General features: G+C 36.8%; 1 protein-coding gene across 3 annotated transcripts; it reads left to right on the forward strand.

The window, feature by feature from the left end:
* The first annotated feature begins 81 nt into the window (after nt 1-81).
* fancd2 (FA complementation group D2) lies at nt 82-22,931 on the forward strand. Of its 3 annotated transcripts, none has more exons than XM_087801868.1 (44): nt 82-603; nt 2,884-2,963; nt 3,124-3,255; nt 3,737-3,804; nt 3,883-3,989; nt 4,064-4,124; nt 4,205-4,257; nt 4,737-4,815; nt 4,906-5,030; nt 5,093-5,180; nt 5,304-5,408; nt 6,130-6,230; nt 6,329-6,431; nt 6,514-6,549; nt 6,633-6,779; nt 6,845-6,979; nt 7,053-7,184; nt 8,913-9,017; nt 9,098-9,207; nt 9,297-9,351; nt 10,108-10,227; nt 10,331-10,404; nt 10,462-10,605; nt 10,684-10,784; nt 12,092-12,207; nt 12,296-12,404; nt 12,489-12,587; nt 12,675-12,772; nt 12,838-13,005; nt 13,884-14,000; nt 14,100-14,228; nt 14,304-14,422; nt 14,497-14,607; nt 16,050-16,180; nt 16,436-16,535; nt 16,707-16,829; nt 16,907-17,000; nt 17,907-17,978; nt 18,043-18,081; nt 18,161-18,235; nt 19,146-19,220; nt 19,918-20,064; nt 20,121-20,213; nt 22,043-22,931. In XM_087801868.1, the coding sequence occupies exons 1-44, from the start codon at nt 572-574 to the stop codon at nt 22,118-22,120; spliced, it is 4,386 nt and encodes a 1,461-aa protein (XP_087657994.1). In that variant the 5' UTR covers nt 82-571; the 3' UTR covers nt 22,121-22,931. The 3 variants fall into 3 exon arrangements, with proteins under 3 accessions (XP_087657994.1, XP_087657995.1, XP_087657996.1); XM_087801869.1 differs by having other exon boundaries at nt 481-2,686; XM_087801870.1 differs by lacking the exon at nt 82-603 and having other exon boundaries at nt 2,950-2,963; nt 3,737-3,802; nt 3,970-3,989.
* Nucleotides 22,932-23,292: the final 361 nt, after the last annotated feature.

Genomic DNA, 23,292 nt, shown 5'->3' on the forward strand with positions numbered 1-23,292 from the left:
GTCGTTTCAGGAAGTAGATCTAGTTTCACAAGTGAAGGCAAACAACAAAAAAAAGTACAAGCTTAAGTAAGAACACGATTTTAAAAAAAGTACACTTCAAGTTATTAAAAAGGGAGAATCTGTTTAAAGTTTGTACAAATGAGTTTGTAGAACTCCTGTTGAGTTTTCAGTTTTATCTTGACCTTTAAAGTTTATACTTTATTGAGTTTTATTTTGATTGTTCAAGTGCTTTGTGACCCTGGTCTGGAAAAGCGCTATATAAATAAAAATTACTTACTTATTTTCCAAGATACTATATATCAACAAAACTGCACTGATCTTCAATTGTATTTTATTTTTATTTTCTTTATATTTTGTTTATATTTTGTTTTATATTGTTTATGTTTAAGTAAGTAAGTAAGTAAGTAATCTATATTTATATAAAGCTTTTCCTGACGAGGCTCACAAAGCGCTTAAACAATCAAAATAAAACTCGATAAAATATATATTTAAAAGGTCAAGAAAACACTGAGAACAACACAGGAGTTCCAGAGAATCAAGGAAAGGCCTGAAGAAATAAAAATGTCTTAAGATGTTTCTTGAAGGAGTCAGTAGATCCATCAAGTAAGTAAAGCTTTTATTCCCTGGCTTGTAACACAGCATGAAACTCGGTGGCTGTTCTTAGTACCTTTTACTTGATTTTACTTGTTTAATTTGGCATTGTAATATCTTTGTGTTTTCAACTGTGCTGTTGATATTTTGATGTTCTTGTACAGCACTTTGTATCAACTGCTGTTATTTTAAAGTGCTTTAATAATAAAGTTGAACTGAGTTAAAAGCGTGTATGAATACTTGTTTCTTAGTATTTACAATTAACATGGAACTATTTATCGCATTTGTTCGAATTTTGTGTAGCAATTGCACTTCCGGCCACTAGAAAGCATCACTCATCACTTACTCCACAGCTAAAGGAGCAATGAAAACCTCGACAACCCAGCGATGACTGAGGACGAGAGGATACAGTCGACTCTAGCATCTTTAAAGCTAATGTTTGGACATATTTTGGTTTTAAAAACAAATGAAAGCAGTTACGACTTTGTCAAGAGTCATGTGTTCTGTAAATTCTGCAACACCAGAGTCAAGTACTCGGATAATACTACACATACACACTTGTTCTTACAGTATCGTAATATATAAAAATATACCTTATCGTTGCCCCGGTATCCTGATACGTATCACATTGCCAGATTCCTGCAAATACAAACCCCTAATAAATAAGATCACATTAAAATACACATTAAAACTCTTAAATTATCTATTTTAAAATAAATATACAGTGTACATTGAAATGTCATAGAGATTGATTGATGTATTTCTTTTTGGAATAAGCATCTTTCAATTATACATTTCTAACGCTTTAAAGATGATATGACTGACATGTAATCCCTTTTCAAAAATGCCTGTTACATAATATTTATTGTTCTTCAAAAAACTATTGGAATTCTTTAGTTTAAATTGAACTCATTTATCATAATACTTTTGTTTTATTTCACTTATTTATTTCGTTCAGCATTTCTTCCTCCACAGGTTATTCTTGAAGTCTTATGGAAGACAAGAAATACGATTAGCCTTCATGATGTGATATATTTATTTATGTTTGCAGGTAAAACACAAAACAAATGGGTAATAAATTGAATTAATTTGGGTGTTCTACATAAGGGTAGTCAAATCAATCAAAATGGACATGTCTAGACTTTGATTTGACATTTGTTGCTATTGTCTTTGTTCATTGTATAATTTCCCTCACATGACCTGCAAATAAGATATTCAATCTTTGAAGTTTCTTTATAGTTTCCTGACTTTATCAATGCACATCAATGTCACTGGTGGAGAGAGATAAAGTGTTCGGACTCAAAGGGCACTATTAGATAATAAAGGTTATCAAATGATTCATCAGTGATGATCAGTTTTGTTCAAAGGAGCTTCATAAAGGGTTTGAACTCTACTACATAGGAATTAAACAGAGACACAAATGATAATAATATAATAATAATAATAATAATAATAATAACTGACTGTAGAATAAAATATAATTATACCTATATTATAGATATCAATTGGGTTTCATCAAACCCTTACATTTGAATAATATCACATGTTTGGTGAATGACACTTGAATCGTAAATGTTGTTAAAAAACCCTGAGACGCAGTAAAGCTGTCACTTTTATTATTATAACGCATGCAGCCAAAACACACCGGTAGAATGTTCGTTTAACCTTGCAGCGTCTCGCGTTTAGCCATTCGTTCCAAGGCGTATGACAAGTTAACCACACCGCCCAACAACTACAGCCTTGTGTTAAAAACAAGCTGTCATTTACTCACCCCCCCCCCTGCCCCCCTCCCCCCCCGCTTAGAGATCAAGTAAAAACAGTTGAACGCACTGAAGTACAACATAAATCTCACGGAAATATCTAAGAAAACATTATATAAATTAAAATAGTGTTTATTAGAATAATAGTGATGTATAATAGCTTTCCAATTTGAGGCTCGTGACACGTGTATATTTTTCTTTGTTGATTCTCCGCAACAACAATTGTAGACGGTCTCTTGCTGACGCAGGCAGCGCATTGGCGCGGAGTTTCTGTTTTGTAATGTTGAGCTGAGACTTCAGAGGAGAAAGTTGTTTCTTTTATTCGACTGAATATTGTAAGTTTTTCTATAAAGTATTGTGTTGTGTGTAACTAACCAATAATCCAACGGTGACACTTGTCTTAAATATTAAACGTTCTAGTTGTCACAGGTACCCGGGTGTTTAATGTAGACCCCATGGTTGAAGTAACACTATGCTAGCTTGTGTGCTAAACTTGTTATGTTTATTTTCCTCTCATTTTCTTATCATGTAGAACCATTTTCTACGACATGATGCGTAAAAAGAGGCGTTCATCTGCGGCCAACGTGGAAACCACAGTCCCTTCAGCCACCAGTAAGTTCAATACATTCTATTTCACCTGTATTTTCAGTCCAAATAAACACTTGTTACTACCAATGGATATTTTCTGAATGAAAGACAGTCTCTTCTCGTCACAGCCACACATTCTTTGGTTATAAATTAATCTTAAAACAAATATTTGTGTATTTCACAGAGCCAAAGAAAGGTCGGTCTTCTGCTCGACAGACCAAAGATGCTCCGGAGGAAACGGTGGAAGGTGTTTTCGGGTCGTTTCTCAGGGAATCCGGTGTAACGTTGAAACAAGGAGGCCTTCCAAATGAGATTTGTGAGTTCCCAAAAAACATCTATGACGCGCTCAACACTATGTCGTTGATACTCCTGTCTTAGTTCTTCCCTCATAGGTGACACTCTTGAACCTCAGTGGTTGTCTTCTTCCTCTTCTCTTTTTACATGGTCATGCTGATCCGACATTTCTCTTCATGTGTTCAAACCATTAGTCTGACCTCAACTAGTCTATCATGGTCTCTCCCAATGAAAACGGAGCGTATTATTAATTATTTTTTTATTTCTACGACGTCTCATCACAGAGTGCGAAACGGTTCTTAATATTTCTGCCCCTTATTTTTTAATTCTGGCCAACAATAACAAAGTGTAACAGTTCTCACATCTGTCCTGTTTAAGCCTCTCTTAACTCGGTTCAGTCATGTCCTCCTGTCCTTTGTCTGTCATTATTCTATTCTGCCCTTGTTCTAGTGTATCTTAAATATTGTCCTTAACAATTATGATGTTTAATTTTCTATGTAAAGCTGTGGACCAGGTTATTTTGCAAAAAAGGATGCAGCAAAAACTACGGAAGAATCCTAGATACCCTGGTGTGAGTATTGAAGCTGTTTTTTTCATTGACATAACCAAAAATGAATCTTTAAAAATATCTCTTATTTCCCTCTCTAAGATTATCCAAGAGTTTATTTCTGGATTGGAGTCTTACATAGAGGATTCTGAGAGGTTCAGGAATTGTCTCCTGCCATGTGTTCCACAGTTGCCTGACGGAGAATCCAGGTGAGGGTTCAGTAATCGAGCAACTCGCTTGTTTTCTTTTTGTAGTAAACAAGTGTTTGCCTCTGTTGTTGCAGTTGTGTCGGCTCCTTTCAGGAGAGTCTCCTTCGCATGCTTTTAGGGATCGAGTTATTACAGGTAAGTTTGACCTCTCGTTAAAAGACTCAAATAAAAAGACATCACCATTAAAATATATTTATCTTTATTTTGTCTTGCAGACTCCGGTCATAAACACTTTACTTGAGAAGATTCCAGAGTTCATGCTTGATGGGTACGTATTTCTAAGTTATCGTTCATGGTTATGATGTTAAACATTAGCCCAGTTTCTCAATCTATGCTGTCAATTGTATTCCTGTATCCAACTTGTCTGTTAATTGTCTTTAATTCATGAATTTTCTTTCACTTATTCTCTAATGGGGTTGCAGATGTTTGAGTTTACACTTGACTGCCGGCTCAATAATAAACTTGTATTTTCACTTTTTAGCTACAGAAATAAATTTTCCCGAGAGATAATAAAGTATTGTCTGTCAGTTATGCTTTTATCACCCCTTTTTTTAGTATAATGACAAATGTTGGCTTTACTTTTGGCTCAAATTCAATTCTGTATATATTTTATTTAAATGTGCTGAATAAATCTACTCAGACTTCTGTAGCACATGTATAATCAGCTTAGTTATAACTTGTATAGTTAATGTTGGATTTGATTGTGCAGGTAATATTCTCCTTAAACTCATTTCCTTTTTCTTTCAGTACCAACAATCTGGGTCTCAGTATTCCCCGTATTATTATAAACCAACTCAAATGGCTTGACCGGGTCGTGGACAGCAAGGTAGTGATAACACACACACACACACACACACACACTCAAGCAAGGCTGTGTTTGTTGACCGCAGCTCTTTTTGTGGTTTTGTATAAACAGCAACTCGCCGAGAAGCTCATGGAGCTGCTGTCTGTGGCGCCAGTCGACGTGCAGTGCGACATAATCACCAGTCTGCCGGAGATACTGGAAGATTCTCAGCACAACGATATTGCCAGAGAGCTCAAGTATGTTTGTTTGACAGCTGGTGATGTGCAGTCGGCACCGGTGACTCTGACTCTGTTTGCAGTATTTTGCTGAAGGAGAACACACAGTTGACTGTTGCCATTCTTGATGCGCTCTCCAGCCTCAGCCTCAGCTCGTCACTACTAACTGAGGTAGATCATCCCAGAATACTTAGAGTCACGCTTGACTAGGGAACATATACTTCTATGATCACTGATCACTGTGATCAACACTAATGCATGATTATTAATATAAGTAACATTGTTTGATTTTAGGTTCGTGAATCTGTCATGGCCACGTTGGCTGCTGTGCAGCTACAAGATCTTCCTGTGGTGGTGAAGTTTATTCTGCACACGGTCTCGTCTTCTGATGCGTTTGAGGTCAGAGGTTGTTTTTTTTACTTTGTGAATCTGATGGTATAAATCATTTTCATCTTGAAATTGTTCAAATGTTGACGTAGTGACCGAAGGAGAGCGTCTTAAAGATAAACGTACTTTGTTAAATTGTTTATTTTCGTTCAATTAGAAAACCTTAATTGGTATATATCATTTGTAAAACGGTAGTAACAGCTCAATATTAGTGTTGTTAATCACAATTTAACCCTGTAAATGATTGGCTTATTGATTGAGAAGAGGATCAATCAAACGTTCAAGACATAAACGAGAAAATAATATTATATTTTCAATAAATGCATTTGCTCAGTGTTATTGTCCTAAAAAATACATTGTTGACATCAGCTTTAAAAGCTGCTGAAGTCGACTGTCTCCTCTCGTCCTCAGTCATCGTCAGGATCTCGCAGGACCTAATTGTTCATTTAACGGCGGAGGACGTAACGACTGCTACCATCTAGTGGCCAGAAGTTAAATTACGATACAAACATTAACAAACGCTATGAATATTTGCATGTTAATTGTAAAATAAATAATATATATATATAAAATTAATATATACACACTTTATTGAAATGTAAACCATAAAGAAACTATGATACAAAATAAAATAGGGTTTGAACGCCAAACAAGGACAATCTTGATGTTCCATGAATGCATTTTCAATTTTGTCAGAATCTATGGTTTGTTACATTAAATTTTCTCTTGTCAGGTGGTGAGTAATCTGCGTAAGAAGCTGGAGCTGGAGGAGTGTGTTCTCCCCCCTGTACTGCAGGCCTCCCAGCACAAACTGAAGGGCAAAGCGGCTCCAATGTAAGATGAAAAAAAAGGTTTAAAAGCATATTAACTCATAAGAGAAGTTCGTTTGGGAAACTTGTTCTGGTTTGTTAACGTGTGATCATCTCATCCAGTTCCTCCAGTACTGACAGCAGCCAGGATGTTGTTACACTGTTAGTGGACGCCATTAAGTCAGCCGTGCGGTTCCAGAAATCCATATCTGAGGCCTGGATCAAGGTGTTGTTTACCAAAATACATGTTTTTTTTTAAAGATTTCCCCTCCTTTTTCATCTATTCAACTTGTTTTATATTTTAAAAGGCAATTGAATCAGTCGACGAAGCAGAAGACCACAAGGTGAGCGTCTTCTAATTTTGTCTTTGAGCTTTTTAAGATTTTTGTTGTCTATTCTGTAAACTACGTTCCTCTTGCAACTCAAGGTCATCGATCTACTGGTGCTGTTCATCCTTCACTCCACCAATGCCAACCAGAGTCGAAGGGGAGCAGAGCGGGTGCTGAAAGTCAAAGTTCGGACTGGATTAATCCTGGAGAGTTTGCTTCAGAAGACGTTCAAGAACAATGCCACGGTGGGTGAGAGTCGGGGTCAAGTATATATTCGAACTGCTGTAGCTGATTGTTTTTGCTCGATCAGGTCTTGCGTGCCTACTTTCCCTCCATCCTGTCTCTGGCTCAAGGTTTACTGCGCTCCCCCGACCCTTGCGTGGGACCCTTCGGCGGTCTCATGTATCGACACTCGTTTTGTGTGTTTGACTCTTACTGCCAGCAGGTACGGTGAAAGTATTTCTGAACGTCCCTCCTTGATCAGGTGAACGTGTTTTGAATGTCTCTGTGATTGACAGGAGGTCGTGGGTTCTCTGGTGACCCACGTGTGCAGCGGAGTGGCTGCTGAGGTGGACATGGCTCTGGAGCTACTGTGTGGTCTCGTCACAGAAAAACCCTCCGAAATGGCAACATATGTCGTCTTTGTCAAGGTTGGTGTCTCTTACGGCACATAGTCATTAATCAACTATTTAGAGAGAAGGAGATATACAGAGGATTAATAAAGTTTTATCCATCTATCTTACGAATGTCTAAACCAAACTCTCCTGAGTCACTCACATGTTTCAAAATCTTTATCTTCAAAATGCAGTAAGTCCCTCATCATGACCATGTTTTCAACTTATACATTTATAATGTTCTACCCCGTCCGAAATCTCAGCGAACTAAAGGTTACAAGAGCATATTCAATTATGACGTAATAATGGCTTCACTCCTCCAATCCAATCATAGCAGTGTGGGTGTGGTTATGGTAAACAAGATTTAATCTCCATAAAAAGAAAGTGTTATCAGTGGGCGGGGTTTATGCACATTTTCTAATTTTATGCACCTTTTCTAATGTCAATACAAGTTAATATTTCCCTTCTTTCTGCAGATTTTAATCTTTAAATATCATGAAAAGAGAGTTTTGTACAAACCGACACTGATGAGTACAATAAAGATGTGATATCTATTTAAGAAACGCTTAAATCAACACATTAATTTACGTTTAAATACCATAAAATTATATTTTATTCACTTCATATTAATGACATTTCTTTCCACATACTTTGGAACTAAAATATGAATATTTGTAGAACATGTATCTCCACTTTGTATTAACTTCTAACTACAATATTAATTTGAACAATCCAAAAAAACAACTTAATCAAATTAATAAATAAAAACAAAAACCCAGATATACACAAAACTAACAATAAACTACTCAACCTGTGGAGTGCCAATAATTTCTACCTGTTGATATGATATTCATTGCTGGTTATGCTGTTTATATTCATGCAATTTCCCCAGACTTTCTCTATAAAATGTTGTTTGAAACTCAATTTACAAGTAAGTCTCTCCATCGTCTCCATACTTTGTTAATCCACTGCCTCACTTCCGATCTTTTTGTACAAATCCCTTCAAATGTCAAGGATGATGCTACAACAAGAACAGTGGATCTTATTTCTCAACACCTTACACATGATTTTGTGTATAATATTCCAGAAGGGTTGTGTTATTGGACAATCCCAGAACATGTGTGAGTGATTTGAATGATTGCTCTTGCACAACCTCCAACATACTTGTTGTACCTTTAACTGTTTGCTTTTGATTAAAGGAGGTACGTTTGAGCTTTCATTCAAATTTACTCCAAACCAACAATGGAGTTGTTGTTTTATAAAAGTAATTTACCTTTTCCCTTTTTTGGAATTGAAAAAAGTCAAATGTACACACTGTAAAAGTGGGATTCATCTTAATATTTCCCTTCTTTCTGCAGATTTGAATCTTCTTTAACTTTCATGAATAGGTTAACATCTGAAATAAACTCAAGACGACAAGAATGTTATGTATAATCACACCGTTTTACTTAATTCTCTTGCTAAAAATACACTTAAATAGTTAAATTCTGGGAAGAGCAACATGCCATAGTATTTAGTGTTTTGCATAGTTGTTAGTGTTTAGCTTGTTAAAGTCCAATAAACTGTCCTTATTCATTTTTGTTTCTGTTTTTTTCAATTTAAAAACTTTCATATTAAGATCAATAAATCAATGTTTAAAAAAAATCAGAATTATCTTGTTAATCTGGATTTTCGTTTCTTAAGCCATAAGATGTACTGATGAGTCATTAACACTCACATCTTTGAATCTCAAACTATAACAGGGTTTGTTTTTATGTCACTCAGGGAATATTGGACTACATGGACAATCTTACGCCGCAGCAGATCCGCAGACTCTTCCACCTTCTTAGCAAATTAGCCTTCGGGGAGCAGCAGAGCTCTCATATCCAGGTGCAAATCTTGGCTTCATTAAACCTAATCATATTTTCTCTCGCTCTCATTAAACCACTTCGCTGTTTCTCCCCCTGCAGGATGACATGCACATCGTGATTCGCAAGCAGCTCTCCAGCACCGTCGCCAAGTACAAGAGAATCGGTATCATCGGCGCCGTCATGATCGTGGGCAGCATGGGAACCCCCAGGTGAAGTCGGGTTGTTTTTGCTGCTCAATCCAAAACATGCCGGTGTGTGTAATTACTGGTGATGATCAATGGCTTCTGTCGCTCGGTAGGTGTAAAGAGAAGGGGGCAGAAAAAGGAGCTTTGTCAACGGAGACGGTCAGACAGGTATGTGTGTTAAAACACTGCAGGTGAATGTGATGTGTGTGTTTTGAGATATGAATGACCAACTTGTCAAACAAGACACTCCTTTATTGAGCGTCTCTTATTGATGATGTCAGAATTAAGAGTTAAACAAGTACTTTTTATTACAGATATAGAAGCTTTTACCTGGTGTCTACTTGTATGTGCTTCGCAAACAAACGTTTTATTAAAAGGTTTTGCTTGTGTTTTTATAATAGTTAATTGATTAATTTATAAATATAAAAACATCTACTGTATCTTCTAAATATTTTTCTCCTCATCAGCCGTTTGCCTTTTAATTCAATAGTGTATTTAAGTGAACTCCTATAAGTTTTTCACACCAAAAGTAATATTTAATTTGATTAATTAAAAAATTGTAAATCAAATATTCTATGTATGAGAGTTTTTTCTTTTTATAAAGACGTTTCTATTTGTTCAGGCTTTTCCTTGAATTTCTCAAACTCCTGTGTTGTTCTCAGTTTTATCTTGATCTTTAAAGTATGTACTTTTTTGAGTATTGTTTTGATTGTTTAAGCGCTTTGTGACCCTGGTCTGGAAAAGCGCTATATAAATAAATATTACTTACTTACTTACTTACATTTTCAGCTTTACAGTTTTTTATTTGACCCTTAAACTAGATTACAGGATCCGTATTTATTCCATGACAACAAGAGAAAAATACCTTTAAAGTAAGAAGTGATTTTGCTTATTGTTTTGCTCAACACGTTTGAAACGATCCAGGTGTCGGCGCTTTTAGATCTGGTTCACTCCAGCAGTGAAAGTTCCCCTGAAGCTTCGGCTCTATATTACGATGAACTGGCAAACCTCATTTCCACCTGTGAACTCGACCCACAGGTCCAGGTAAGTGTTCCGTTTTTTAGTCAATCATCATTATCACTGCAGTCATGTTTTCCTAATTCATATAAAAGCACAAGAAATCACTAGTTCTTGATTTGGTCCACAGGAAAAGATGGCACTGAGTGTTTTGGATAACTTCCAGGATGAGTTTGTGGTGGATCTCGGGCCTGAAATCTCTGGGTAAATTTCAGACACATGATCAAAGAAATGTGTATTTGACCTTTTTCATGTTTTAAGGTCCTTCCCGTTTCCTGCTAAAGTCATGTACAACCTGGATGAAGATGAAAGTCAAGGGGGCATCGCCGTCAATCTGTTGCCGGTGCTCGCCAAAGACGTTCAGATGAAAGCAGAGCAGCAGAGTCAAAGTAGGACGGAAAAAAAGTAAATCAAGTTTTAACTTATCCTTAGAGAAAATATTCAACTTTAAGTTTATGAAAAACCCTTTTTTTCGTCTTGCAGGAGAGTGTCGCCTCTCTGCCTGGCACCGTTTTTCCGGCTGCTACGTCTGTGCGAGGAAAAGCTGCACAACGGCGACTTGGAGGAGATCGACGCCTTGTTGGGTGAGCAAAGTATTTCAGGGTTTCTCCTTATATTCTTGACAAATACCATGAAAGCATTTTTTTTATACTGTATTGAACTCAGAGCTGTGTATTGGCAAGAATCTGGCGATACAATGCTTATTACGATACATGTTTGACGATTTGATATATTGCGAAAATGTCGTAACAACGATATATTGTTTCTTTAGAAGAAACCAATTTTTTTGGCTTTTACAACAAAGAAATTGTCAAATACTTTCTCATAATCAAATGTGAAAGTCTTGTAGGAAAGTGTTTCTCAAACTATTAACAACAAATGTAATCTTATATTAACAATGAAGTACATTAAAGGTCTATAACAACCTGGAGCAATATCCAGTATTATACAGTCTTTAATTTTTTTTTTAACTTTAAAGTTTGTTTTAAAGCCAAAATGAGTCCAAACATCATCTTTAAAAGCTGCTGGTCTCTCTGGTGTATCCTTTCTTTTTCACTCATTGCTGCCATTTCACGGGTTTTGTTGTTACTTTGACACGGAGGAAATGACGAATGTCGCCAACTACTGGCTAGAGTTATAATTGCACAGGACGCATAAATAGACGCTGTGAATATTTGAGTGTTAATTGTAAAATGATTGGCCTGACTGTTTAAATATAAACATATAATAACTTTGAATTAAAATAAAATGTTATTTCAAAGGTAAAAATAAATAAATATTGATACAATATTGAGAATAAAACACCCCTAATTCAATTATTGATTTGTTTAGATAGCAGCACTTTTAAAAAAAAAGTGATTCTATTATTGTTTTGAAAGTAATTAATGTTTGAAGAAGTTCGAGCACTAGTCTTCAAGATTAAATACTGACCATTGCTGCTCAAACTATTCAAAGAAAAAGTTGTTTAAAAGATGAATTCTTCTTGGTGGATTAAACCCTTTCAACTGGCTTGTCCTCACAAAACATAACGTTTTATTAGTTTTAGTTAATAAAGTAGTGTTGATTATTTTTTTCATTTTGTTGGTTATTTATTTTTATTTATTTTCTTGAATGTATTAATAATGTCCTTTCAACCGTCTTCATGTTTTGCATCGAGAGGACCACCATTTAATTTATGCTGTATGTCTCAATACATGCATATTTGACAATAAAAGAACTTGAACTTGACAGAGATACATCTATGAAGTAGAAGTGGAGGGAAAAGCCCAAGAACTGGACTTGTTTTTGTCTCTAAATTGTTTCCTCACTGTATGAAACACAAGCTTCAACAAATGAGATAAACGTTTTTACTTCTTTTTTATTAAATCCAACATGTATTTCTCCACCACAGGCTGCCCTCTGATCCTAACAGACATGGACTTTGTTGATAAAATGGAGAGCCTGTCGAAATCGGAGAAGGAGTTTTTCTGTACTCTGCTCTTTCACACCATCAACTGGTTCAGAGAGGTAACTGCATTCAAATCCAACGTCCTCCACCTCAGTTCGTTTACACATAAATGGTGCATAAAGTAAACATAATTCAATGTTTTTGTAGGTGGTAAATGCCTTCTGTCGACAAAAAGAAACTGAGATGAAAATGAAAGTGATCACTCGTCTGCAGAACGTCACGTATCTTCAGACGATCTTAGAAAAAGCCTTACCAGGTGAGAAATTAATTTGCTACTGAACATTTGTATTTGTATTTTACTGATTCTTACTGGCTGTATTTCCTTTTTATTTCCTTGAAGGAGTTCCAGGATTCCTCCCTCCGGTGGCTAACTTTGATGGTGACATCAATGACATTGTTTTACCTAATTCGGCTCTTCCTGTAAACAAGCCGAAGAAAGGTCAGCGCTCATCACAGGATGCTATTATATCGTTGTGTTTGAAATGAAAGTGAACAGATGATTATTCGACTATAAAATGTTGTGTAGATGGACGAGGGAGGAAGAGGAAGGCATCTCCGAAAAACTCTTCTGGAAACAACTCTCAAATTGAAGAGGACATGGAGCTGGACGAAACTCACCGGCTGGTAAAAAATACTTTCATCATGTTTGTTTCAATATCTCGCTGACCAGAGATGACTTTGTGTCGCAGGAGAACACGGAGAAAGGGAACGAGAAAGAGAAGGAGAAGGAGAGCAAGCCAGGAGTCAACATGGCTCCATACCAGCAGTTTTTTAGGGAACTCGACATGGAGGTTCTCAGCGTGCTGCAGTGTGGCCTGTTGTCACGTTCGGTGTTGGACTCTGAGCTTCATACAAAGGTCAGACACGAAATATACTTATTTATGGTTTTTATTTTCATTCTATATCCCAGGAGCCCTTTGGGGAAATGAGCAACTAAAGAATATAATACGTCATCCTTTCACTCCACTCCTGCCCCCAAATTCGAGAGTTATAAAGCCTAATAGCACGAGGAATGAATGAGTCCCTGAGTCTATTAGTGTTGCATCTAGGGAGGAGCATTCGTGAACTCCATCAAAAAAAGAGCTGAGCCAAAAGACAGATATTTAACTGCTTTAATCTGGTGAAATTTGCTCATTCAGCTCAGTCTTTCAGGAGAGACTCAAAGTAGAATTGCTGTTACTACTCAGAGAGAGAAGCCAGTCCAGATGGCTTGGGCACGTTTTTAGTTACCCTGCTGGACACTTGTTCAGGACATGTTGAACTGGGAGGAGTCCTCTGGGCAGACCCAGGACGTGTTGGAGAGACTATCTCTTCTCGTCGGTCTGGAGGAGAGGAAAGTGTGTATGAACCAACCTAGCATGAGCCACGGATGTTATTTAACCTTCACACAGTTTGTTCATTTTTGTGTATAAATTAAATTTCCGGCCACTAGATGGCAGCAACCACAATGTGCTCTGCAGCTAAATAAACATAGAAACCCCGCGAGATCCCACTGTTGACTGAGGACGAGAAGATACAGCTTTTAAAGCTGTTGGACATATTTTGGTTTCAAAACAAATTAAAGCAGTTGCGACTTTACAAGAGTCATATGGTCTGTAAATTCTGCAACACCAGAGTCAAGTACTGGACAATACTAGAAATATATACTTGTTCCTACAGTATTACACTATATCATATCGTCGGCCCTGTAGATTCTTGCAAATACACGCTCTTACTCAACTTATTGATTTTCCAGGTGCAAGAAGAAGTGCTTCTAGGTCCTGCTGAGCTGGTCTTCTTGCTGGAAGATATGCTGCGGAAAATGGACTTCTGCCTCACGGCCACTCCTGCCAAGAGAGTTCCCTTCCTGAAGGTGATTGTAAAATAGAAGTCTAGAAATCAACAACAACGGAAGGTTTAACGGTAGAAGATTTTGGTTCGATTATTGCTCATTTCATACATTGCCGTGCAGGGACGGGTCGACAAAAGTATCGGCTTCTCTCACCTGCAGCAGAGGAGCTCCAAGGACATCGCTGCCTTCTGTGTGGAGCTGCTGCCGGCCCTGTGCTCGCACTTGGAGAATTGCCACAATTATTTTCAGGTCAAAGGGAGAAAAAAAAATATCCAGTGGTTTATCACTGTTGTTTATCAAGTGTCTTTGACTTCTAATCTGCAGACGCTGTTGTCAGAAAACAACGGTGTCGTCGATGGACCCGCCACAGACGTTCAGGAACACCAGATCATGTCTTCGGCGTACCAGCTGCTTCTTCAGGTCCTGAACACCACATTCAGCTGGTGAGGTGACACAAATGGTTAAAATTCCTTTTTAAATAAAGTTTATTCAGTGAAATACTTGCGTGTCTTTGCAGGTCTGGGTTCAGCCATCCAGGCCAGCGAGGCTTGTTAAAGAAAGCTCTGGGTATTTTATCCGGGAGGATTAAAGAGAAGAGCGCCGAGCTAAATCAGGAGCAGCTTGTGAAGTGAGTACTGATGGAATGGATGATTAAAAATTCAACTGGCTAATGAAATGTGCTGCTGGCTCTCGCTAATAAAGACGCCGTGAAGGTGCAGGTGCTGAGATCTGCTTTAAAGCGCCAGGATTCGGGTCGCAGCAGTTCATTTATTCTGCAGACGTAGCATAATATTTAAATCTCTTTATCAAATCTTTTTCTCTTCATCATAACCTGTAGCAACGACCTGACTCGAGACTCTATGTTGAAACTGAACCAGAATGTCTGCCTGATCTTCACTCTCAAGTCTTCTCCGCACTAGAATCTAAAATAGGACAGTTTGTGTGACTGTTTCTAATTGAACGAGTGTGGTTGAAATAGGAAAAGTATTTGTTTTTCTTCTTCAAATCTCATTTTTGATCTTTACATTATTTTCACTTATTTTTTCAAGTTGTTACATTTTTTGTAACAATTCTACATCGAACCTTGCTAACAATGTAAAAACGTTTAACTACACTTAAACTTTTTTAATCTAATTAAACCATTTTCAACTGAAATCAAACCATTTTCAACTGAAATCAAACTATTTTCAACTAAAATCAAACCATTTTCAACTATAATCAAACCATTTTCAACTGAAATCAAACCATTTTCAACTAAAATCAAACCATTTTCAACTAAAATCAAACAATTTTCAACTATAATCAAACCATTTAAACTATAATCAAACAATTTTCAACTAAAATCAAACAATTTTCAACTAAAATCAAACAATTTTCAACTAAAATCAAACAATTTTCAACTAAAATCAAACAATGTTCAACTATAATCAAACCATTTAAACTATAATCAAACAATTTTCAACTAAAATCAAACAATTTTCAACTAAAATCAAACAATTTTCAACTATAATCAAACCATTTAAACTATAATCAAACAATTTTCAACTAAAATCAAACAATTTTCAACTAAAATCAAACAATTTTCAACTATAATCAAACAATTTGCAACTGAAATCTTTTTTTTTTTTTTAATCATAGATTCATTTTGTATTTAATTAAATTCGGTCATGGTTAAAGTTTCGGATTATAATCATAGACAAGGTTTAATTTGTTCTACTCTTTGATTCCTTCATGTCAATTTGGACAACATTATTTCACATTTCATGCGTTAATCACATTAAATCCAACTAATGTTTTCACTTTAAGTTAAGAGAAAAATATGCATGAAAAAGTATTTGAGTTATTTTCTGCATAGTAAATTATATTTGTTTTATTTATCTATTTATACACCTTATATTTTCTTCGTTACTTCATCCATCCGTTGTGGCTGAAATATCAGCTATAGAATATAAAATCAAATTCAAAATAAATACAATTTAACAAAAATGGTTCAATTTCAATTTTATGGATCGTGTTTCCTTAAGTGTGTTTGTTTCATCACTGATCAAGATGCATCTTCTCCTGTATCAGATACAGCTTCGAGTACCTGTTGAACCTTCGTGACACGATCCCTAATCTGAGCACAGCGTTGTGTCTTTCTCACCTTGTGTCCACCGTTTCTGAGAGAGGAGGAACCCCGGCCTCGTTCAGGATGCAGATCGGTTAGTCCTTCATTTTCTACTGTGAATACTTAAATGAAAATAGAGTTTTGTTCAAACAAACACACACTGATGATACAATAGAGTCCAACATCTATTTAAGACAAACTTAAATCAACACATTAATTGAACTTTGAAACCTGGGCTGAACAGTTTGGTGGGAAAAAAAAAGAAATTGGATTTTTGAATGCAGTTTTGGTATCAAGTTTTAAATCCATGTTTTTAACTGTCGGTGGTGATTCTTCTTCTTGTGTTCAGCGTCTCTGGCTCAGAGTTTCCTGAGCCAGGCCTGGGTGACAGCCAGTGGTGAGAGGGAACGAGGCATCAAGTTCAATGAAGCCCTACATGCTGTTTTGAGGTTTTCTGTTTCTCATTTGTTCATTTGCACGCGTTATACCTCCGTGATCGAGTGATGGATCACGATGTGTTGATCACAGCTTGATCTACTCACTCACACCTTTTATTATTGGATTCCAAAGTTCTATTGAGGATGTTTGAAAATATTCTAAACCACTTGTTCGGTTTCCAGCATCTACCTGGAACACGTGGAGGACGTCATGACCGCCATAGAGGAGATTTCCGGAAATGGAATTTCCGAGATAATAAGCGCTTCAAAAGAAGAGAGCTCGGAAACATGGCCGACTCTGAGCAGGTTCAGCATCGACGTCGAATAGTTCTGAGAATATTTGCTGATCTGTTTCGTTTTGACCCGTCTCTGTTTTTCCACAGACAAACTTTCCTGGTGTTCTACAAAGTCCTGATGGCAGAACTGGATAAAGCGGTTCGCAAGATCCCTCAAGGAAAAGCCACCGACACGGCTGAGGTCTGCCACTAGATGTTTTAAAAGTCAACTTTCTCATTTTTTCCACTCATAAATGTTCTCTAGGTCAGCGGATCAGCAATCTTTGGCTCCTTCACACCTTTCAATGCCGCTCCTAAAACAATGATAATGTGACAGAATGTTAATTTATGTTATAGTTTTTATACATTTTTAATTAGTTGTTGTTAATTCTTATAGAGTATAGTTAGTTCTTCCTCTGATCCTTAAATTATTTTTATTTTTATTTGTCGAAAATGTTTCTGGAGAGTTAAACTCTCAGAAGAAGCTACACTTTTTTTCCAGATCCAAACAGAAATTCAACTATATTTCAGCAAAATAAAAATTTAAAAGGGATTTTCTTCTTCTCTAGTATTAAATGTCTGTTACTCTCAAATGTTATTTTAAATCAAATGTATTGTAAAGTTGTTTTTTTTGTTGATTTATATTTATTTTAATTGGAAATGAATTGTTTGCGCGTGTAGTTACTTCCTCCACTGGCATTTCTCCCTTGTGTTATCTCAGGGTCAAGGTGACCCGAAGGCCTGAAAACAAATGTGTTTTTGGTATTCCTTTGTGTTTTCTCGGGGTCAAAGTGAACTTTATTTATGGGAGCCGGGGAGGTCGTTCATCCTGACCCAGAGACAACACAAGGGATACCACAAACACATTTGTTTGACCATGAGATAACCTTATTGTGATATTTAAATAGATTTCATTGGACTATTAACCATGTTAGGTTCAGTTTATCCGTCAAACTGATTTAGCTGCTAATTTGGCAGGAAATAGTCCTGAAAAGTTTGACTCCTGATCTAGATGTTTACTCTGTAGAATCATTGCTTCACCGTTGTCTTCATGCAGGAGTTGTTTCCCTATGTGGAGAAATGGAAAACGTTTTTTTTTTCCTCTCAGGTCCAGAGTGAGAAGATGCTCATGTGGAATTTGGCTGTCCGAGATTTTCACATCCTGGTCAACCTTGTGAAGGTAAATCCTTTGGTCATGACCTTCTTGTACTCGCCCACATGTCCTGTGATGGTTTGTTCTGCAGGTCTTCGACTCTAGGCCGGTGCTCAACGTGTGCCTCAAGGTATGTTTTTATGTGGGAATTTTGAGTCGCGCCTTCTTCTCGGTAGACGTTGCCTGATGTGAATGTTTCTCATTGGTAGTACGGTCGCCTCTTCCTGGAGTCGTTCCTGAAGCTGGGAATGCCGCTGCTCGACTACAGTTTTAAAAGACAAAAGGTACAACAATGTCATTGTTACACACGTTTTATTTTCACTAAATAGTTAAATAGATTTACAAATATCATGTTTCTTTGATTCCACTTCATTAAATACAAATGAATAAAATGTTGGTTGTATAGGCAAGTGATTATAATGAAAATATCATAAATCTAATGCATATATTCAACATAAAAGCTGTATGAACTTGGGTGTTTTCAGATTAAAGTACATCAGGTGACGTGTATTTTTGTAGCGAGTGAGGTTGTGGCCTAAGGAGACCAACATGCTATAACTAGCTGTGCATAATTATGAAGCAGCTTCTTCTCCTCCGGGGGAAAATAAAGCATTAAGACTGGGTCCAGAAATATCTGAAGAAGATTCTTTTTAAAGGCTTTAAGGCGTGGTTTTAAAGATGAGCTAGTTTGATAATTTTGGGTTTAAAAAATGAACTCCCAAAGATGCTGCTGGTTTCGAGAAGACTTTCTTCCGGCTGTGCTGCAGAAAGTTATATCTCAAGAATACTTATATGAAGATGAGGCCATTAATATGAACTAATAACAACATTTCTCTCCGGACTTCATGCCTATCGAGGACTTTTGATGGACTCAATAAATGGAATTGAGGCTGTTATTGATGGAAACGGTTTATATTTTCGTCACTTATTTATTCTTTTTTTTTATATATAAATATGTATAACCAAGTCATAAAAAGCGAGATGGAAAAATGTTTGTTTCTAATTTAGTTGCCCGATCATTTTTCACGCATAAATGTTCATATAAAACTCTCAAAAACTCACTTTTACTTTCTTCAAATCTTCATATTTAAGGGTCAATTAACATTGTGGCTCGAACAATAACACTGAACAAAATGAATCCTCCAAAATAAAACTTGCCATCACTTGCGTGATGTTATGTACTGCTTCTCTCAGGAGGACATCCAGAGTCTTCTGAAGACCTTCCAGCTCAGCAACAGGCAGCTTCATCACATGTGTGGACATTCTAAGGTAAAGAAAATCTCTTTCTAAACCAGCAAATGAAAACACAGCAGAAACTTAAGCGGTAAATGTAGCTTTGATTAGACAAGGAAGTCATTGTCGGCGATGAACTAGAGAAGCTTTAAAGTCTGATAGACTTTGAATGTTTTTGGAAAGCTACTATAGTTACTACGGATGTGTGGAAAAATACCGATTCACCTAAATCTTTAATTTTTTTCATTTTATTTTAACAAGATAATGCACTGTTTTGATTCTTTTGTTGTTGTTGTTAGCATTTTATTTTTTATCGCAGTTATTTTTTATTTCCTCAAAGCGTCTTTAAAATATATATATTTTTTTTAAATTAACAATTAACACACAAATATTATCTTAGATGGCAGCAGTCATTACGTCCTTCGTAGCTTAAGGAACAATTCAATCCCTCATGATCCCGGCGATGACTGAGGATAAGAGGATACAGTCAGTTCCAGCAGCTTTTAAAGCTGATGTTTGGACATATTTTGGTTTCAAAACAAATGAAAGCAGTTACGACTTCGTCAACAGTCATGTGGTCTGTAAATACTACAACACCAGAGTGAAGTACTCAACAATAAGCCAAATATATACTTGTTACTACAGTATACTAATACTATCCTTGTCAGGTATCTTCATACTTGACATATTTACTGCTTCTTGAAAACTGACTATCCGGTGATTTCTCGCGTAGACTCGGCAGGACACCAGCTTGACCAATCATGTGCCAGCGTTGAAGAAAAGTCTGGAGCTGTTCATCTTCCGAGTGAAGGCCATGTTGACGCTCAACAACTGTCAGGAGGCGTTTTGGATGGGCAACCTAAAGAATCGCAACCTGAAGGTTTGTTTTGTTCAGACGTTGTGTTGGTCCACACTCATGAGACTTTCATCCTGTAGGGAGAAGAGATTCTTTCCCAAAGCACCAGAGCGAGCGACGATGAAGACGAAGGTCAAACTGCAGAACCTCAGCAGGATCAGTCAGAGGACGAGGTAAATAACAATGTAGTTACAAGTTATTTTAATCGTAGAAAACTCGCCCTCTAGTTGGCGTCGTACAGCGTATTACAGATTTAAAGTTGGAAGGATACATTTTTCCTTGGACGCCATTTTGTTGATTACTAAACCATGCTGTTATCTCAGGGTCAAGGTGACCCGGGGGCCTGAAAAGAACCTCCCTGGCCTCCAGAAATACATATACAGTATTTTAGGTTATTCATCTTGACACAGCCACGACACAATGGATACCACAAGCACATTTGTTTTCGAGCCTCCTGGTCACCTTGACCCCGAGATGACCCAAGGGTTAAAAACTTGGTCTGAACTATCAAAAGGGGAAATTGAAAATACAAATGTTTGCACATTGCTCAAGTTTAAAAGGGACATTATATTCATATATAATATAATATTTTCACGCTAGTTTACAGGTTTATTTTTTGAGTAAACTTGACTGAAACGAGCAACTTGACAGAAAATAGACTTAAGAGAAAATAGAATATTTTTTTCAAAACAAAACACTTTTAGGATTGTTATACTCAAAAGAACAGATAATATATCAATTATCTTTTCTTTCTCTAAGGCCCGTTCACAAATATTATAATCACAATATTTTGAACAACATCTACCCCACCCTTGAAAGGGTCAGCTGTCATTTTGTTAGATGGAAACAAAGCTAACAAATGAGTATATAAAATCAACTTGTACTCGGGCTGTACAATATTGGAAATATGTGCGATATTTGATATCGGTGTCTTGAATTGCGATATCGATATTAATGTGATATTTTTGCTTCACCTAAAAATGTAGCCGCTCTTAGTCAGCGCGTCGCCATAGCAACCGAGTCTAGCAAGCTGCACCACACAGCTGACAGACAGACGGAGACGTAAACGACAACGAGACATAGAAGTACAAATTGACAACTTGACAGAACGTGACACTGATTGGTCCAAGTGCGGATTTAAGAAATGCTTGATTTGACTGATTGATTAATCAATGAAAAAATATAAATTATCGCACGTGTTTTTGATATTCATATCGCATGTGCCAATATATCGATATATTTTCGATATATCGTGCAGCCCTAACTTGTACCTATAAAGTTTATCAATAAATAACAATGACTAAACCATTAATAGTTGCTCATGACCTCAGTAGTGAATTAACAATAAGCTACAACTAAAAACCTGAACGTTTTTTTGAGTTTATTGGCAGGAAAATCATTGCTTGGATCACATGAGGGCAAATATAAGTCGTTCATCTATTCAGTGGATTGTTGTCCGTCTTTCTGGAGCGTAAATAAAATGTAAGCTCTACATTCGAAGCGCTTACGATGATGTGTGATGTTGAGTGAGAATAATCCATGAGCTTCTCTCATTTCTCCAAGTTGTCGTATTTATTGTACAACGTGTGTGTCGATGCTGCTGCTCTTTGTCCCGACACATTGTGAAGTCTTGCTCGGGTCATTTAACTGTTGATACAGTAAGGTCGCTGGGCTGATAAGATAACTGGCAGAGCTCCCTGCTCAGCTAATGATTTGTGGACAACAATCATTATCTTTTTTTTTTTGCTGCTTCATTCCTATGCATTTGAGAAAACTGTCTCTCATACTGTGTTTGAAGAAACAAGGGTTTCAGTGTTTCCAACATTTTTGACTCGCTTTCTTTATTTACATTCTTTTATATTTTCCGACTTACAAGGAACAAACTGTTCTCTTTCCGCTCTTATATCTGGAGCACATTACTCGGGTTAATTTACCACCAAACCATCTTCGTAAATGTCTCTAATTAAGGTTTAATTTCCGATTCATCTCCTCATTTGTGCAGGACAGCGACGCCGAGGACAACGACCAGATGAACGTGGAGGCAGACGTTGCACAGGATTCGTCTGATGACTCCGACTGACACTATTAAGAAGAAAGGTTGTCTTTAGTTTTAAAAAAGAGTTGAATAATGTTAACGGTCTTGAAGCTGCAAGTGTCTTCAAATCAATGAGAAAAAACGGAATTCTTTATTTAGTCACTTAAATTACGATCACCAGTTTCACTACATTTTTACTTTATGTATTTGACACAGAATGTTCTTGTAAATTAGAAGGAAAAACATCTAGTTGAGTAAATGCCACCATTTGTTTTGATCCGTTCCTGTTATTCTCACGATAAGACGTTTCCTTGAAAACAACATCCACAGCCAAGACTGAACACAGTGGTCTTTGTTCACCAGTAAATCTGAGCAAAAGCTGTAAAAACTGTAATTAAAGTGATCTCTTGAATGAAGCCCCTGCACTGTTTGATGTCGTATTATATGAACACATTTTTTTAAACATTACTTCGGCTTCGTTTTCGGCCGTTGTTTTACAAATATGAGAAACTTGGTAACAAAAGGGTTGAGGTTATGGCGGCGAGCTAATGATCACCGTGTTGCATCAGTTATGGAAGCAGAAGATATTTCCAATAGTTGCATCATAAAGGTTTCACAATGTTGTCGTAAACAAGTCCAAATTGTAGCCATTACCGTCATTAAAGTATCATTTTAAAGACGGTTGTGCAACGGCAGGACGCACACAGACACACTTCAGTTGCTCTGGAGGAAGTTAAGTTGGAGTCGATTACAGAATTGAAACTCTCCCTCAATCGTCTGTTATTCAAGGGGATTATAGACTCTTGATGAAGTCGTTTCTGCTTTCATCTGTTTTTGAAACCAAAACTTGTCCAAACATCAGCTTTAAAAGCTGCTGGAGTCCACTGTATCCTCTCGTCCTCAGTCATTGCTCGGATTTTGCGCAGTTCATAGTTCCTTTAAATGCGTATTGACTCCTGCCATAATAAAAATAAAATTGATTATTTCATTTTATACACTTTATCGAAGTGTAAACCATTACATTTACTTGATTAAAAAATAAAATGTGATTTGAAAACAAGATTTTCTAGTTTGCAAGAAATATTTGACGGCAGAAAACAACGATGCAAATAAATGAGAAAACACCCTTGATAGGCACGTGTTTGTCTGGCAACAATGGGGGGAAAACTCATGTATTTTTCTGGTATTTGCAGCTTTGTTGCCTCAGCATTAATGTA

This window comes from Callionymus lyra, chromosome 10, assembly GCF_982586985.1.
Source record: "Callionymus lyra chromosome 10, fCalLyr1.hap1.1, whole genome shotgun sequence".
NCBI lineage: Eukaryota > Metazoa > Chordata > Actinopteri > Syngnathiformes > Callionymidae > Callionymus > Callionymus lyra.